Source organism: Salmo salar, chromosome 01 (genome assembly GCF_965601325.2).
Source record: "Salmo salar chromosome 01, fSalSal1, whole genome shotgun sequence".
NCBI lineage: Eukaryota > Metazoa > Chordata > Actinopteri > Salmoniformes > Salmonidae > Salmo > Salmo salar.
Window position 1 is genome coordinate 81,268,646 of NC_138291.1, and position 16,340 is coordinate 81,284,985.

The window sequence follows — 16,340 nt, forward strand, 5'->3', positions numbered from 1 at the left end:
GCTCTAATATGATTAAGCTATGTTTTGCCATGGTGCATACCAAAGAGTACCATGATGTTTTTATACATTACATGCTAAAAGACTCGTTATTATTGTATGGGATCTATGGTTATAATTCAATCATAGCACATTATACTTTTGATGCAAAACCACACATATCTTAAATATTTGTTTAAATCACAACCACAGTTGACACAGATATGGATTGTTTACTTTTTGCATGATTTGAAAGGCAATTTGTTATGATTGAATTCCGACCCAAGGCTTTTAATTTATACAATTTCTAGGAAAATAAAGCAAACGAAGCGTTGTATAAATAGTACAATTGCAAAATTGTTTATGGCCATGCTATCGCGGCTGTCCTTGAACCAATGGAACATTTATCCTTTTTTGAGCAGGTTATTAAGCTTGCCTTTGAGGAGTTTGATCTTGAGAGAGGATATGACACGCTAACAGTGGGGGATGGAGGGAAAATCGGCGATGCCAGGAGAGTGCTCTATGTGTGAGTACTCTGCAGATGCTCTGAATTTATCATTTACTATCTCGGACTATCCCTCCAGCATTCTCTGTAGGATTTTTTAAGTTGCACAGAGCTACTACTGCATGCTCTAGTCTACACAGATGAAATAGGACAATGCATTGTGCATTTATTCAGATAATACATTGAACATAATTGTCATATAATTAATACACATTTACCCCTTACTTGAAAATACTAGTCAAAGCTTTTGGAGCATAAAAACAATAAATTGAGCTTCTGATGTGAGTAAGAGACAATGAATCATTGAGTTCCATGTGATGTGTTTCAGGCTGACAGGGTCCAGTGTTCCTGACCTGATAGTCAGTATGAGCAACCAGATGTGGCTACATCTCCAGTCTGATGACACCATCGGGTCCCAAGGGTTCAAAGCCCTATATGAAGGTATGCTTCCCATTCTCTTTGAGAACATATTCAATGGTCTGCCAAAAAAATGGATTTGGTCTGGATTTAAACCCTGTACATTTCCCATTTCATGTTGAGGTCATGCTTATTTGAGTCTCATAGTTGGTGCCACTTTTCCACATACATAAAATCTGATATGTAAGATATGTGTTGGTCTGCCCAGGATGTCCTTTTGACTAGGCAACTATATGTGCATTTATTTACACCCTGTAGAATGTTCACTGTATGCCTAGCCAAGTCATCAATTCTATAGATTCAGCGAAAGATTAAAGCAAATGGGTCAGCATATGTGCTCGACACAGACACTGATATGTTAGAGTTATCCAAATGAAATGCACTGGCTGGTTTTGGGTAGGCTACCAAATAACATCTAAGCAAAGTTCTATGAAAATATATAAGCATCTGTTTCAATAAACACTAATGTGCAGAATTTGCTTCCACCAGCATAAACGGTAATTCATTTCCAGTATCAGATGGTCGGTCTAATTCCTTCCAACTGATGAATAGCAATGAACTTGCACTAATAAGTCATGTGTTGACTGGGCACAGTGTGCCACTCTGGCAAAGTCAAACCCACATTAAAGTAGTGTCATGCTGTGAGAGCAGAAGAGATTTGCGTTGCTGATACATACTGTGGAGACGGTTTGCTTTGGAAGATGCTTTCCATTCAACTCAACTGCTAGGTGGAAGTACAGTTTACTTAGGCCCCTATTCAATAAAATATTTTGTGTGGAAACATTGTACAGAAAGTCTGTTGTCACCACCATCAACTTTCCATTTAGACATTTATGAAGATATTACAATCATGGCCAAAAGTTTTGAGAATGACACAAATATACATTTTTACAAAGTCTGCTGCCTCAGTTTGTATGATGGCAATTTGCATATACTCCAGAATGTTATGAAGAGTGATCAGATGAATTGCAATTAATCGCAAAGTCCCTCTTTGCCATGCAAATGAACTGAATCCCCCAAAAACATTTCCACTGCATTTCAGCCCTGCCACAAAAGGACCAGCTGACATCATGTCAGTGATTCTCTTAACCTCTCTAGGGTAGGTGGCACCAAATCGTCCCACCTACGTAACAGCCAGTGTAATCCCGTAGCGCGTTATTCAAAAACCTCAAAAATGCAAAAACTTCAATTTTTCAAACATATGACTATTTTACACCATTTTAAAGACAAGACTCTCGTTAATCTAACCACACTGTCCGATTTCAAAACGGCTTTACAACGAAAGCAAAACATTAGATTATGTCAGCAGAGTACCCAGCCAGAAATAATCAGACACCCATTTTTCAAGCTAGCATATAATGTCACATAAACCCAAACCACAGCTAAATGCAGCACTAACCTTTGATGATCTTCATCAGATGACAACCCTAGGACATTATGTTATACAATACATGCATGTTTTGTTCAATCAAGTTCATATTTATATCAAAAACCAGCTTTTTACATTAGCATGTGACTAGCATGTGACTAGCATTCCCACCGAACACTGCCGGTGAATTTACTAAATTACTCACGATAAACGTTCACAAAAAGCATAACAATTATTTTAAGAATTATAGATACAGAACTCCTCTATGCACTCGATATGTCCGATTTTAAAATAGCTTTTCGGTGAAAGCACATTTTGCAATATTCTCAGTAGATAGCCCGGCATCACAGGTCTAGCTATTTAGACACCCAGCAAATGTAGCACTCACCAAAGTCAGATTTACTATAAGAAAAATGTTATTACCTTTGCTGTCTTCGTCAGAATGCACTCCCAGGACTTCTACTTCAACAACAAATGTTGGTTTGGTTCAAAATAATCCATAGTTATATCCAGACAGCGGCGTTTTGTTTGTGCGTTCAAGACACTATCCGAAAGGGTAAATAAGGGTGACGAGCATGGCGCAATTCCTGACCAAAAAATTCTAAATATTCCATTACCGTACTTCGAAGCATGTCAACCGCTGTTTAAAATCAATTTTTATGCCATTTTTCTCATAAAAAAGCGATAATATTCCGACCGGGAATCTGCGTTTAGGTAAACAGACGAAAGAAAATAAAGCATTCGGTCGACTCGGGCACGCGCCTAAGCCCATAGTACTCTGATCGGCCACTTGCCAAAAGCGATAATGTGTTTCAGCCAGAGGCTGCCTCGATATCGTTCAGCTTTTTCCCGGGCTCTGAGAGCCTATGGGAGCCGTAGGAAGTGTCACGTTAGAGCAAAGATCCTCAGTCTTCAATAAAAAGAGCCAAGATGAAACACAATTTGTCAGACAGGCCACTTCCTGCATGAAATCTTCTCAGGTTTTGGCCTGCCATTTGAGTTCTGTTATACTCACAGACACCATTCAAACAGTTTTAGAAACTTTAGGGTATTTTCTATCCAAAGCCAATAATTATATGCATATTCTAGTTACTGGGCAGGAGTAGTAACCAGATTAAATCGGGTACGTTTTTTATCTGGCCGTGTCAATACTGCCCCCTAGCCCTAACAGGTTAACACAGGTGTGAGTGTTGACGAGGACAAGGCTGGAGATCACTCTGTCATGCTGATTGAGTTCGAATAACAGACTGGAAGCTTCAAAAGGAGGGTGGTGCTTGGAATAATTGTTCTTCCTCTGTCAACCATGGTTACCTGCAAGGAAACACGTGCCGTTGTAACGGTTGTCGTTGAAATGAGGCCACGGTGCAGCGGAGGATGTGTTCATCTTGAAAGGTTTTATTGACCGAATGAACACTATACAAAAAAGAAACCAAAAGAACGACCAGCAACAGTTCTGTCAGGAACAAACTCTAAACAGAAAACATTCACCCACAAACCCCAAAGGAAAAACAGGCTGCCTATGTATGACTCTCAATCAGCAACAACGATCTACACCTGTTCCTGATTGAGAGCCATACACGGCCAAAACAAAGAAAACCACCAACATAGAAAAAGAAACCTAGAACGCCCACCCATGTCACACCCTGGCCTAACCAAAAATAGAGAACAAAAAAACCCTCTCTATGGCCAGGGCGTTACAGTACCCCCCCCCCCCCCCAAAGGTGCGGACTCCGGCCACAAAACCTGACTCTAAAGGGGAGGGTCCGGGTGGGCCTTCCTACGGCGGCGGCTCTGGTGCGGGACGTGGACCCTGCTCCACCCTCAGCTTAGCCCACTTAGGTGGCGTCCCTGGCTGCGCCGGAGAACTGGCGGACAACCCTGGCTGCGCCCGGCAGGCGGGCGACCCTGGCAGCTCCGGGCTGGCGGGCGACTCTGGCTGCGCCCGGCTGGCGGGCGGCCCTGGCTGCGCCCGGCTGGCGGGCGACCCTGGCTGCGCCGGAGTTGGCGGGCGACCCTGGCTGCGCCGAGCTGGCGGGCGACCCTGGCAGCTCCGGGCTGGTGGGCGACTCTGGCTGCGCCCGGCTGGCGGGCGGCTCTGGCGGCTCCGGACAGGCGGGCGGCTCTGGTGGCTCCGGACAGGCGGGCGGCTCTGGCGGCTCCGGACAGGCGGGCGGCTCTGGCGGCTCCGGACTGGCGGGCGGCTCTGGCGGCTCCGGACTGGCAGGCGGCTCTGGCGGCTCTGGCACAGGATTCACCAGGCTGGGGAGACATGCAGGAGGCCTGGCTCTGGGCGCAGGCACAGGACTCACCAGGCTGGGAAGACATGCAGGAGGCCTGGCTCTGGGCGCAGGCACAGGACTCACCAGGCTGGGAAGACATGCAGGAGGCCTGGCTCTGGGCGCAGGCACAGGACTCACCAGGCTTGGAAGACATGCAGGAGGCCTGGTTCTGGGCGCAGGCACAGGATAGACCTGGTCCTGAAGACGCACTGGAGGTCTAGAGCGCACAGCCTGTACAACCCGTCCTGGCTCGATTCCCACTCTAGCATGGCACTTGCGGGGGGCTGGGATGTAGCGCACCGGGCTATGAGCGCGCACTGGAGACACCGTGCGCTCTACCGCATAACACGGTGCCTGACCAGTACCACGCCACTTCCGGTAAGCACGGGGAGTTGGCCCAGAATTCGATCCTGGCTCTGCCACACTCCCCGTGTGCCCCCCCAAAAACATTTTTGGGGGCTGCCTCTCGTGCCTGTTGCGCTCCCTTGTCTCATACCACCGCCTCTCAGCTTTCGCTGCCTCGATCTCCCACTGCGGGCGGCGATATTCCCCAGCTTGATCCCATGGTCCCTTTCCGTCCAGTAATTCCTCCCACTGCCAAGAATCCTGAACCTTCTGCTCCTTCCTCTCACGCTGCTTGGTCCGTTGTCGGTGGGTGAATCTGTAACGGCTGTCGTTGAAATGAGACCAAGGTGCAGCGGAGGATGTGTTCATCTTGAAAGGTTTTATTGACCGAATGAACACTATACAAAAAAGAAACCAAAAGAACTACCAGCAACAGTTCTGTCAGGAACAAACTCTAAACAGAAAAAAATTCACCCACAAACCCCAAAGGAAAAACAGGCTGCCTATGTATGACTCTCAATCAGCAACAACGATCTACACCTGTTCCTGATTGAGAGCCATACACGGCCAAAACAAAGAAAACCACCAACATAGAAAAAGAAACCTAGAACGCCCACCCATGTCACACCCTGGCCTAACCAAAAATAGAGAACAAAAAAAACCTCTTTATGGCCAGGGCGTTACAGCCGTCATCATTGCTTTGCACAAAAAGGGCTTCACAGGCAAGGATATTGCTGCCAGTAAGATTGCACCTCAATCAACCATTTATCGGATCATCAAGAACTTCAAGGAGAGTGGTTCAATTGTTGTGAAGAAGGCTTCAGGGCGCCCAAGAAAGTCCAGCAAGCGCCAGGACCGTCTCCTAAAGTTGATTCAGCTGCGGGATCGGGGCATCACCAGTACAGAGCTTGCTCAGGAATGGCAGCAGGCAGGTGTGAGTGCATCTGCACGCACAGTGAGGTGAAGACTTTTGGAGGATGGCCTGGTGTCAAGAAGGGCAGCAAAGACACTTCTCTCCAGGAAAAACATCAGGGACAAACTGATATTTTGCAAAAGGTACAAGGATTAGGCTGCTGAGGACTGGGGTAAAGTCATTTTCTCTGATGAATCCCCATTCCGATTGTTTGGGGCACCTGGAAAAAAGCTTGTCCGGAGAAGACAAGGTGGGCGCTGCCATCAGTCCTGTGTCATGCCAACAGTAAAGCATCCTGAGACCATTCATGTGTGGGGTTGCTTCTCAGCCAAGGGAGTGGGCTCATTCACAATTTTGCCTAAGAACACAGCCATGAATAAAGAATGGTACCAACACATCCTCCGAGAGCAACTTCTCCCAACCATCCAAGAACAGTTTGGTGACGAACAATGCCTTTTCCAGCATGATGGAGCACCTTGCCATAAGGCAAAAGTAGTAACTAAGTGGCTCGGGGAACAAAACATCGACATTTTGTGTCCATGGCCAGGAAACTCCCCAGACCTTAATCCCATTGAGAACTTGTGGTCAATCCTCAAGAGGCGGGTGGACAAATAAAAACCCACAAATTCTGACAAACTCCAAGCATTGATTATGCAAGAATGGGCTGCCATCAGTCAGGATGTGGTCCAGAAGTTAATTGGCAGCATGCCAGGGCGGATTGCAGAGGTCTTGAAAAAGAAGGGTCAACACTGCAAATATTGACTCTTTGCATCAACTTCATGTAATTGTCAATAAAAGCCTTTGACACTTATGAAATGCTTGTAATTATACTTCAGTATTCCATAGTAACATCTGACAAAAATATCTAAAGACACTGAAGCAGCAAACTTTGTAGAAATGAATATTTGTGTCATTCTCAAAACTTTTGGCTACGACTGTACAATTACCCCTTCATACACAAGTCTCAACCCTTTCTTTATATGGCCACACTGACAGTTTGCACAATTGACAGCTCAACAAAATGCATAACCCTGCACAATGACACCACCTCAATGTCACACTAGTGCCTACTGTCCAGGTACCATGTTTGACAGCAAAACCACTGAATATAAGTGGCGGGACTTATTCTTAAGGGGCCCTGTACAGTAGGTGTCCATGTCTACTGTATATATAATCTGGGGGAGTATTCAGTCAGCCTTGTTCACCTGTAGTATGCATCATATAATTATATCTGTGTGAGAAAGGCTGGCAACACCAAGTGATACCTACATTTGAACTATTTGAAACATTCACAACCCATAACTAATTGCTTGTGTAAATGATGAAGCAACATATATCAGTCAGAGGGAAGAGAATCATGGTATCCGATAAAATATACTAATAAAAAGATATGTTGTAAAGACTGTCTATAGATACATATAAATCACTAAATTGCCACATATAATGATGAACGTTAAGGATTAAGTATTCAAATAATTGCATAATACCATCAAACTCACTTTGCAAGTAGGTAAGCATTTTTAGGCAGAGGCTCCTAGTAAATACTGTAGTTTACCCATAACCTGTACTTGATTTCCTTCTTTAATTCCTTCCTGTAGCACATTCTATGTGCATATTTCTTATTTATTCTGTGACATGATTCCGATTTTCTGTCATACAACAGGGTAAGGTAGGCTCATTGTGAGAAAATGTATTTTGAGGGATGTCTCACAAGGCGGCTGTATAAGAGGGAGGAAAATTGTGTTTTTGTTGTCATGCATTTCCAGACACATTACAATGCGAGAACAGAGCCAAGTAAACCCGTTGCTATGGAAAATGGAAACAATGAGCTTCATTCACTGAGCTTTATTCGGTGGAACTGCAGTCTCTTTTATATATTTTTTTTTTTACATGCAGTATATATCCCAGAAAACAGTGACACAGAGAGAGCATAAAGATAAATTACAAACATTTTTCTGTTATTTGTGGGCATTGATATGATGCTTTGAGTTGTTCATGACATCTCTGAAATATTTGCATTATCTCTGAAACAGACCACTGTGTACCTCAATGGCACATATTTTGATGTTATCTCCTGCTTACCATTTCTTCAATGTTTGAAATTTCACCCACAATATGCATGTAAATGGTAGACATGTCCAAGACACCTAATTTGACTCCCAGCTCATCATAATTTAGGTTATTGGACAATAAATTCAGCGATGGACAGCCACTTGAGGCATTTTTACATATTAGTGTTTAAGAGCATGGTAAATCCTTAGTAAGACAGTTTACATCTCAATCACGGTTGCGATCAGGCTGATATGCCCTTAACCTGAATGTGGAGCCTACGCATAGATCCCTCAACTAATTGCTCTTGGCAGCTCCAAAGGTATTTAACCGGCACTTAACATCTCACAAAGGTTGTTGAATGTGCTGCTGGAATTAAACTCATCCCCTGTAGATTATTGCTCAGCTGGGCCAGTGGAGCGATAGCTACTGAGCTGACATGCTGGTTGTTAACACAAAAAATGAACTCTTCCAGAACGTCATTCATTTGTCACTGTCATTTTACTCCTGCTAGAAAATACTGCCTCCACCTGAACTTGTAGAGGAGATAGACAACAGTTGGCATGCCAGTATATTGCTCTTGCTGTCTTGTTCTCTATTGGATTATATTGATGGTTCTAAAATGATTATACTTGTGTAAGGAATGTTGTGTTAGAGGAAAGCTGTCATGTTATGTTTTGAGGATCTGAAGATTGCTCAGTGGATATCAGTTTTAGGACATTCAACCCTAAGAGCAACTAACCAGATGTCATTAGGTATTGAAACCATTGAATGAACTTGAACATGGTAACACTTGCATATTTTTACAGAAATCGACAAAGGAGGGTGTGGGGATCCTGGCATCCCGGCCTACGGCAGAAGATCGGGGGAGCGGTTTTTACATGGCGACATGCTGACGTTCGAGTGTCAGGCGGCCTTTGAGTTGGTCGGCGAGAGAACAATATCTTGCCAGCAAAACAACCAGTGGTCTGGAAACAAACCCAGCTGCGTGTGTAAGATGCTATTTCAAAATGTATGACTTTAATTTACAGCACTCTCATTTAGATTGATCCATCTGATACACCTACATAGTCCCAACAGTCCGAAGGAATGTGGTATGACTATATTCCCTGACACATGTAAAGCTGTCATCATTGCTTGGTCAACACTCCCCGCTGTCCATTCTGGAGCTATACCATTCAAAGATCATTACTCCTGTCATTTAGACATTGCTCACTGAGCTTATTATTTACAGTTTCTATACAGAGGTCTTGAGTTATTTAAAAAAAAAGTAAGAGCTGTTGTTGCAGGTAAGCCTGTATTGTTAGTTAGTAGAGTTCAATATTTTCAGTTCACCCTCCCCAGTTCACCCTCCCTCTGGCATGAAGGCTGACACCAGGGTTAAGCAGCTATACAGCCAAGGGCAGGCAGCTCTTGTTTGATAGCCTCTCTACTGTCATGACACTGGGTTATATTATTCCACCTGGTGCAGTGAATAGAATGAAGAATTCAAAGGAAAGCATGTATCCCACCCATTTCAAACAAAATGTCTTCAGTGATGTCTTATAAAAGAGCTAATTTATCTCACTGTGTGCTTCATCAAAGCATGATGGCAGATCTGTGTGTGTGCCCCTATCTATTTTTGCAGTTTCCTGCTTCTTCAATTTCACCACCCCATCAGGAATAATCCTCTCCCCCAACTACCCTGAGGAGTATGGGAACAACATGAACTGTGTGTGGCTCATTATCGCTGAGCCAGGGAGCAGGATTCATCTAATTTTCAGCGACTTTGAGGTAGAGCCCCAGTTTGACTACCTCATTGTGAAAGACGATGGGATGTCGGAGCCCACCACATTTGGCACATTCTCCGGGAAGGACGTACCCTCTCAGATAGCCAGCAATGGACACATCATGCGCCTGGAGTTCCAGACTGACCACTCCAACACTGGGAAAGGATTTAACATCACTTATACAAGTAAATGGCCCTTCCTTCTAAAGATATTTGCGATTTAGCTATATTTTGATGACCCATGGCCTTCACAATGTCTTCTGTTATGCAATTCAGAACTCCCTGTAGCACCAATACTGAGTCAAGGGGTCTCTATAGTATCTCTTCATATGTGTTCAATCAAATGCTAAGTCAGGTATACTCTTACAAGGGAAGTTACGAATCAGAATTATTTACAAAGCAAATAAGTTTTTTAAATTATTTGTCTGAGAATTATTTGTCTGAGAATGGAGACTCATTAGCTGGAAGTGGGTGGGACCGTTCTATTTAAGAATTTGTATGGCCATACAATACATTTCCCTGTGTAGACAAATCTATCTTTTCCCTGTAATTAAAACCAGCCACATCCCATTTGAATTATTATTAATTATATTATATGTGATTAACTGGTCAAGATATTGGTCAAGAAGTAATGCATCCCTTTTCCTACTTACTTACCCATGAATTCAATGAAAGGATTTCACACAGATGACATTATGACAAATTAAATTCAAATTTCGCCCTTTTCTCTCAATACTACACCGTTTAAAGGGGCCTTGGGAATGTTTGTAACTTTAATAATTTACAATCCTAACATTTTAATGCATATTTTAATGTAAATGTGTGTACCAGTTGGCCTCCAACATTTTGTATCTGTAAACACGAGATAAGAAAAAACAATAATACTGCAAGGCAATTCCGAACCTTGAAGGTAAACATGATATATTTTCCCTTTTTTGCTGATAATTTAGAGACATTATCATGAAACAGGAAACAGCAATGGTAGAGGTGTGTTCATGTCCTCTGCCTCGAAATAGACACACTCTGTAGCAGAAAAATATTGAACTGATCCAGCTGTACCCAGTGTTAATGGAATTATGCTTGTACCACACTGAGCTGAAATTAGGTCTGAGTATTGCTGTCCCCAGTTCCTGTTTGCTATCTCTAGGACACATTCTCTTCTTGAACTCTCGGCCGGGGAGACTATGCAGAGACATGTCTCTCCTCCGCAGCTCCTGGATTTATTTGATGGGAGAGTAACAGAGGCAGGCTGCAGTGGTCAGAAAGGTTAATGAAATAGAGGAGGATGTTGTTACCGTTTTTATCTCGCTTATGCATCTGCATCCAGGGGCATCATGCACCCCAAAAATCTGAGGGGTCACAAAGTATGTGAGGATGGCTGGGGGGTGGTCCGGAGGGGGGCTATTCATTTTTCAAACACCTGAAATAGCATTTTCCTACAATCTAGAGCCAGAATCATTATGCTTAATTATATGTAAAAAAATATATTATTTTTTCTTCTGCAAATCTAAGCATACCTCTTGAGCTGTCTGTATCCTCCTGACTGGTGGTTCTTTTTTTAAAGAAACTAAATATGCACTCTGCATCTCTGCTAAAATCTGGGGAAAAGATAGAAAAGAATGTGAGTCTTGTGAGTCTTATTCGGTATATTAAGTTATTGCTTTCTTATTTAAAGTCTACCAACCTTGCCAGCAGGCATGCCAGCTAAGATAGTTAGACAAGCTAGCTACGCTAACTTGATTGATAGCCTGAAATGGCTTCTTGGTAGCTTGTTATGACATTGGGAGATTGGGAACCTATCTGGGCTATCTAAAGCCAACTTTAGGCTAGTAATATTACCAACAAAAAAAGCTAGCATAATTTACAAAAAATCTGATGGGGCACATGCCCCTGTGCCTCCTGTGGGCATGACACCTCTGCCTGCACCCGCTGGACTCTCCTGTCATGATTGGAGAGTGACTAAGACAGGGAGTTGTTTTTGGCGGGAGGTGTCAGCCATGTGATGGGGATGGCGGGGGAGCCTGTGGTGTGGCAACTCAATAGCTCTATAGAACTGGTGTCACCGTGTTAGGAGGAGAGGGACATGTCTTCCAATCTGGCATGGGAAGTGACTATCAGTGAGCAGGCGTGTATTGACAATGAGGCAGAGAAAGGGACATGTTGCCTTCATGGGCTCAGTCTTCACCACTGTGCTGTGTTCATGTTGTTGCCTGATTAGCACCTATTCTCAATTACTAAATAATTAACTTTTTTAGGATAGGGGGCAGCATTAGGAATTTTGGATGAAAAGCGTGCCCAAAGTAAACTGCCTGCTACTCAGGCCCAGAAGCTAGGATATGCATATCATTGGTAGATTTAAAGTTTCTAAAACTGTTAAAATTATGTCTGCGTATAACAGAACTTATTTGGTAGGCGAAACCCCGAGGACAAACCATCCAGGAATTTTTTGTTTGTTGAGGTGACAGTGTTTTCAATGGGTTTTCTATGTGGATCTAGATTTCTAAGGCACTTGCATGCAGTTCCTATCGCTTCCACTAGATGTCAACAGTCTTTAGAAATTGGTTGATGTTTTGCTTTTGAGTAATGAAGAAGTATGGCTGTTCAGAACGAGGGTCAAGTCTAGTGTACTGTTGTGGTTGGGGGGCGCGACCTGAAAGCTCGCTCCACTTTGTTTTTGTCTGGTATTGAGCACAGTTTATCCCGTCTTAAATTTGATTGATTATTTACGTTAAAAATTACCTAAAGTTGTATTAGGAAAGTTGTTTGAAATGTTTGGATCAAGATTACAGGTAACTTATTAGATTTTTTTTGTCATGTTGCGCGAGTTGGAACTGGTATTTTTCTGAATCAAACGCACCAAAAAAATTGACATTTTGGAGATATAACGACAGAATTTATCGAACAAAAGGACCATTTATGATGTTTATGGGACATATTGGAGTGCCAACAGAAGAAGATCTTCAAAGGCAAGGCATGAATCATATCGTTATTTCTGAGTTTTGTGTCGCGCCTGGCAGGTTGAATTATGATTGTTATGTGTTTGTTTGATGGGGTACTGTCCTTAGATAATAGCATGGTTTGCTTTCGCCATAAAGCCTTTTTTAAATCTGACACGGTGGCTAGATTAACAAGAAGTTAAGATTTAATTTGTTGTATTGCACTTGAATTTCGCGCTCTGCCATTTCACCGGATGTTGTCGAAACGTTCTGCTAGCGGAACCCCTAGCCGTAAATTAACCAGGTTCTCATCTCGTTCTCTGGGATAAGACACATGAGTTAAATGTGGCACCGAATCCAGTTTGATATCTTCTTATTGATTAAAAAACAATAGTACAGAAAAGACTGAAATCACTGAAAAACACTGAAACCAGTTTTATTTTCCTCTCTAGCATTTGGTCAGAATGAATGCCACGACCCCGGCATCCCTGTCAATGGCCAGCGGAATGGGGAGCACTTCTTGTTGGGCAGCTCTGTGCTCTTCACATGTGATGAAGGCTTCATCAAAACCCATGGGTCTGAGTCCATAACCTGCATCATTCAGGATGGAAACGTAGTGTGGAATGCAGCAGTTCCTCGGTGTGAAGGTACTGTGTAATGTTGCACAATAATCCATATAATCCAATAAGTATCCAGTGGAATCTGCCAATGTCATCCTGACTCCCTTGGATTGGCGTGGGTGGGCACTGGGCATATCATTGTTGTCATTTGGTGAAACATTGTAGAGCCACTGAAAGTATGCTACAATTCTACAAGTAGCAAAGTATACCCAGTCTACAGTCGTGGCCAAAAGTTTTGAGAATGACACAAATATTAATTATCACAAAGTCTGCTGCCTCAGTTTGTAGGATGGCAATTTGCATATACTCCAGAATGTTATGAAGAGTGATCAGATGAATTGCAATTAATTGCAAAGTCCCTCTTTGCCATGCAAATGAACTGAATCCCCCAAAAACATTTCCACTGCATTTCAGCCCTGCCACAAAAGGACCAGCTGACATCATGTCAGTGATTCTCTTAATACAGGTGTGAGTGTTGACGAGGACAAGGCTGGAGATCACTCTGTCATGCTGATTGAGTTCGAAATAACAGACTGGAAGATTCAAAAGGAGGGTGGTGCTTGGAATCATTGTTCTTCCTCTGTCAACCATGGTTACCTGCAAGGAAACACGTGCCGTCATCATTGCTTTGCACAAAAAGGGCTTCACAGGCAAGGATATTGCTGCAAGTAAGATTGCACCTCAATCAACCATTAATCGGACCATCAAGAACTTCAAGAAGAGCGGTTAAATTGTTGTGAAGAAGGCTTCAGGGCGCCCAAGAAAGTCCAGCGAGCGCCAGACCGTCTCCTAAAGTTGATTCAACTGCGGGATCGGGGCAGCACCAATACAGAGCTTGCTCAGGAATGGCAGCAGGCAGGTGTGAGTGCATCTGCACGCACAGTGAGGCAAAGGCTTTTGGAGGATGGCCTGGTGTCAAGAAGGGCAGCAAAGAAGCCACTTCTCTCCAGGAAAAACATCAGGGACAGACTGATATTCTGCAAAAGGTACAAGGATTGGACTGCTGAGGACTGGGGTAAAGTCATTTTCTCTGATAAATCCCCTTTCCGATTGTTTGGGGCATCCGGAAAAAAAGCTTGTCCGGAGAAGACAAGGTGAGCGGTACCATCAGTCCTGTGTCATGCCAACAGTAAAGCATCCTGAGACCATTCATGTGTGGGGTTGCTTCTCAGCCAAGGGAGTGGGCTCACTCACAATTTTGCCTAAGAACACAGCCATGAATAAAGAATGGTACCAACACATCCTCCGAGAGCAACTTTTCCCAACCATCCAGGAACAGTTTGGTGACGAACAATGCCTTTTCCAGCATGATGGAGCACCTTGCCATAAGGCAAAAGTGGTAACTAAGTGGCTTGGGGAACAAAACATTGATATTTTGTGTCCATGGCCAGGAAACTCCCCAGACCTTAATCCCATTGAGAACTTGTGGTCAATCCTCAAGAGGCGGGTGGACAAACAAAAACCCAGTCAGAATGTGGCCCAGAAGTTAATTGACAGCATGCCAGCATGCCAGGGCGGATTGCAGAGGTCTTGAAAAAGAAGGGTCAACACTGCAAATATTGACTCTTTGCATCAACTTCATGTAATTGTCAATAAAAGCTTTTGACACTTATGAATTGCTTGTAATTATACTTCAGTATTCCATAGTAACATCTGACAAAAATATCTAAAGACACTGAAGTAGCAAACTTTGTGGAAATTAATATTTGTGTCATTCTCAAAACTTTTGGCCACGACTGGATACTGTTACATTTTGCATACTGTTGCATATAGACTTGTAAGCTCTCTATGTCAGAACCTTGCCACTAAGATCATACTTTTCCCTCTAGCACCTTGTGGGGGATATTTAACAGCTCCAACCGGAGTTCTGCTGTCTCCTGGTTGGCCGGGATACTACAAAGATTCTTTGAACTGTGAATGGGTTATTGAAGCCAGAAAAGATCACGCCATCAAGATATCCTTTGACAGGTTTTCCTATTTTGTTTAGAATTGATATTGTCCTTGATGCAGCTATTTCAATTTCACACAATCATTCAGTTTGAGATAATCTGCCATGATTGGCTACATAAAATTGCCTGGATGGAGTATTAGCTTCTAATTCACTATCCTTTCCCCTCCTTTTTTGTCTGTTTTCATGTAGATTCCAGACCGAGGTTAATTATGACACACTGGAGATTCGGGATGGCCCCTCCAACTCCTCTCCTTTAATCGGAGAGTATCATGGCACTCAGGCGCCCCATTTTCTCATTAGCACCAGTAATTACATGTACCTGCTATTCACCACAGACAACAGTCGCTCCAGCGTGGGCTTCCAGATCCGCTACGACAGTGAGTTCTACGGTTTTCAATTTGAAATGTATCCACAGGGCTACCTTGAAAAGCTGAGGACGTTGTGTTTGCAATCCACAAAATGTTTAATGGCTACAACTGGTGGTGCAATATCGCTGTCATGTGTGTGCTGCTGATGTCAATATTGACTCAGCTCGTGTGGTGGGTGTTGTGATCACAAGAAGTGTAAATCTAATTTCACAGCTCTTACACCATTTCAATATTACTGAAGTGGTGTAGGAGCTGTGAAATTAGATTTACACTTATTTTTGATAGCTTGTCATCATTAGTGTTGTTGCCTGAACAGGACTGTGATTTAAATGCCAAATAATTGGTGATTATGAAGGCCAACCTCATGAGATTTAGCTCATGAGATATAACGTTATTACATCACCAATGATAGCACTAGGCTGTCATTTGCAATAAGATGATTTAGTAATCTATCAACAATTCAATAGTGTTGTAAAATAGTTAGCCAAATTCTTCCTCCAAATACTATGATACAGTGCATTCGAAAAGTATTCAGACCCCTTGACTCTTTCCACATTTTGTTACATTACAACCTTATTCTAAAATGGATTAAACTGTTTTCCCCCCTCATCAATCTACACACAATACGTCAAAATGACAAAGCAAAAACAGGTTTTTCGATTTTTTTGCAAATGTATAAACAATGTACATCTGAAATAATAAATGTACATAAGTATTCAGAACCTTTACTCAGTACTTTGTTAAAGCACCTTTGGCAGCGATTACAGGCTTGAGTCTTCTTGGGTATGACGCTGCAAGCTTTGCACACCTGTATTTGGGCAATTTCTCACATTCATCTCTGCAG

The 16,340-nt window shown here is 43.0% G+C and overlaps 1 protein-coding gene across 1 annotated transcript in view; it reads left to right on the top strand.

Moving 5' to 3' along the window:
• Positions 1-371: 371 nt before the first annotated feature.
• The window catches only part of LOC106612532 (CUB and sushi domain-containing protein 1), a 200,871-nt gene continuing 184,902 nt past the window's right edge, over positions 372-16,340 (top strand). Inside the window, exons 1-7 of the mRNA XM_014213739.3 lie at positions 372-502; positions 810-922; positions 8,663-8,845; positions 9,481-9,807; positions 13,010-13,204; positions 15,007-15,145; positions 15,318-15,505. Of these exons, the coding sequence (XP_014069214.3) occupies positions 372-502; positions 810-922; positions 8,663-8,845; positions 9,481-9,807; positions 13,010-13,204; positions 15,007-15,145; positions 15,318-15,505 (1,276 nt within the window). The remainder of the gene's footprint in view (positions 503-809; positions 923-8,662; positions 8,846-9,480; positions 9,808-13,009; positions 13,205-15,006; positions 15,146-15,317; positions 15,506-16,340) is intronic.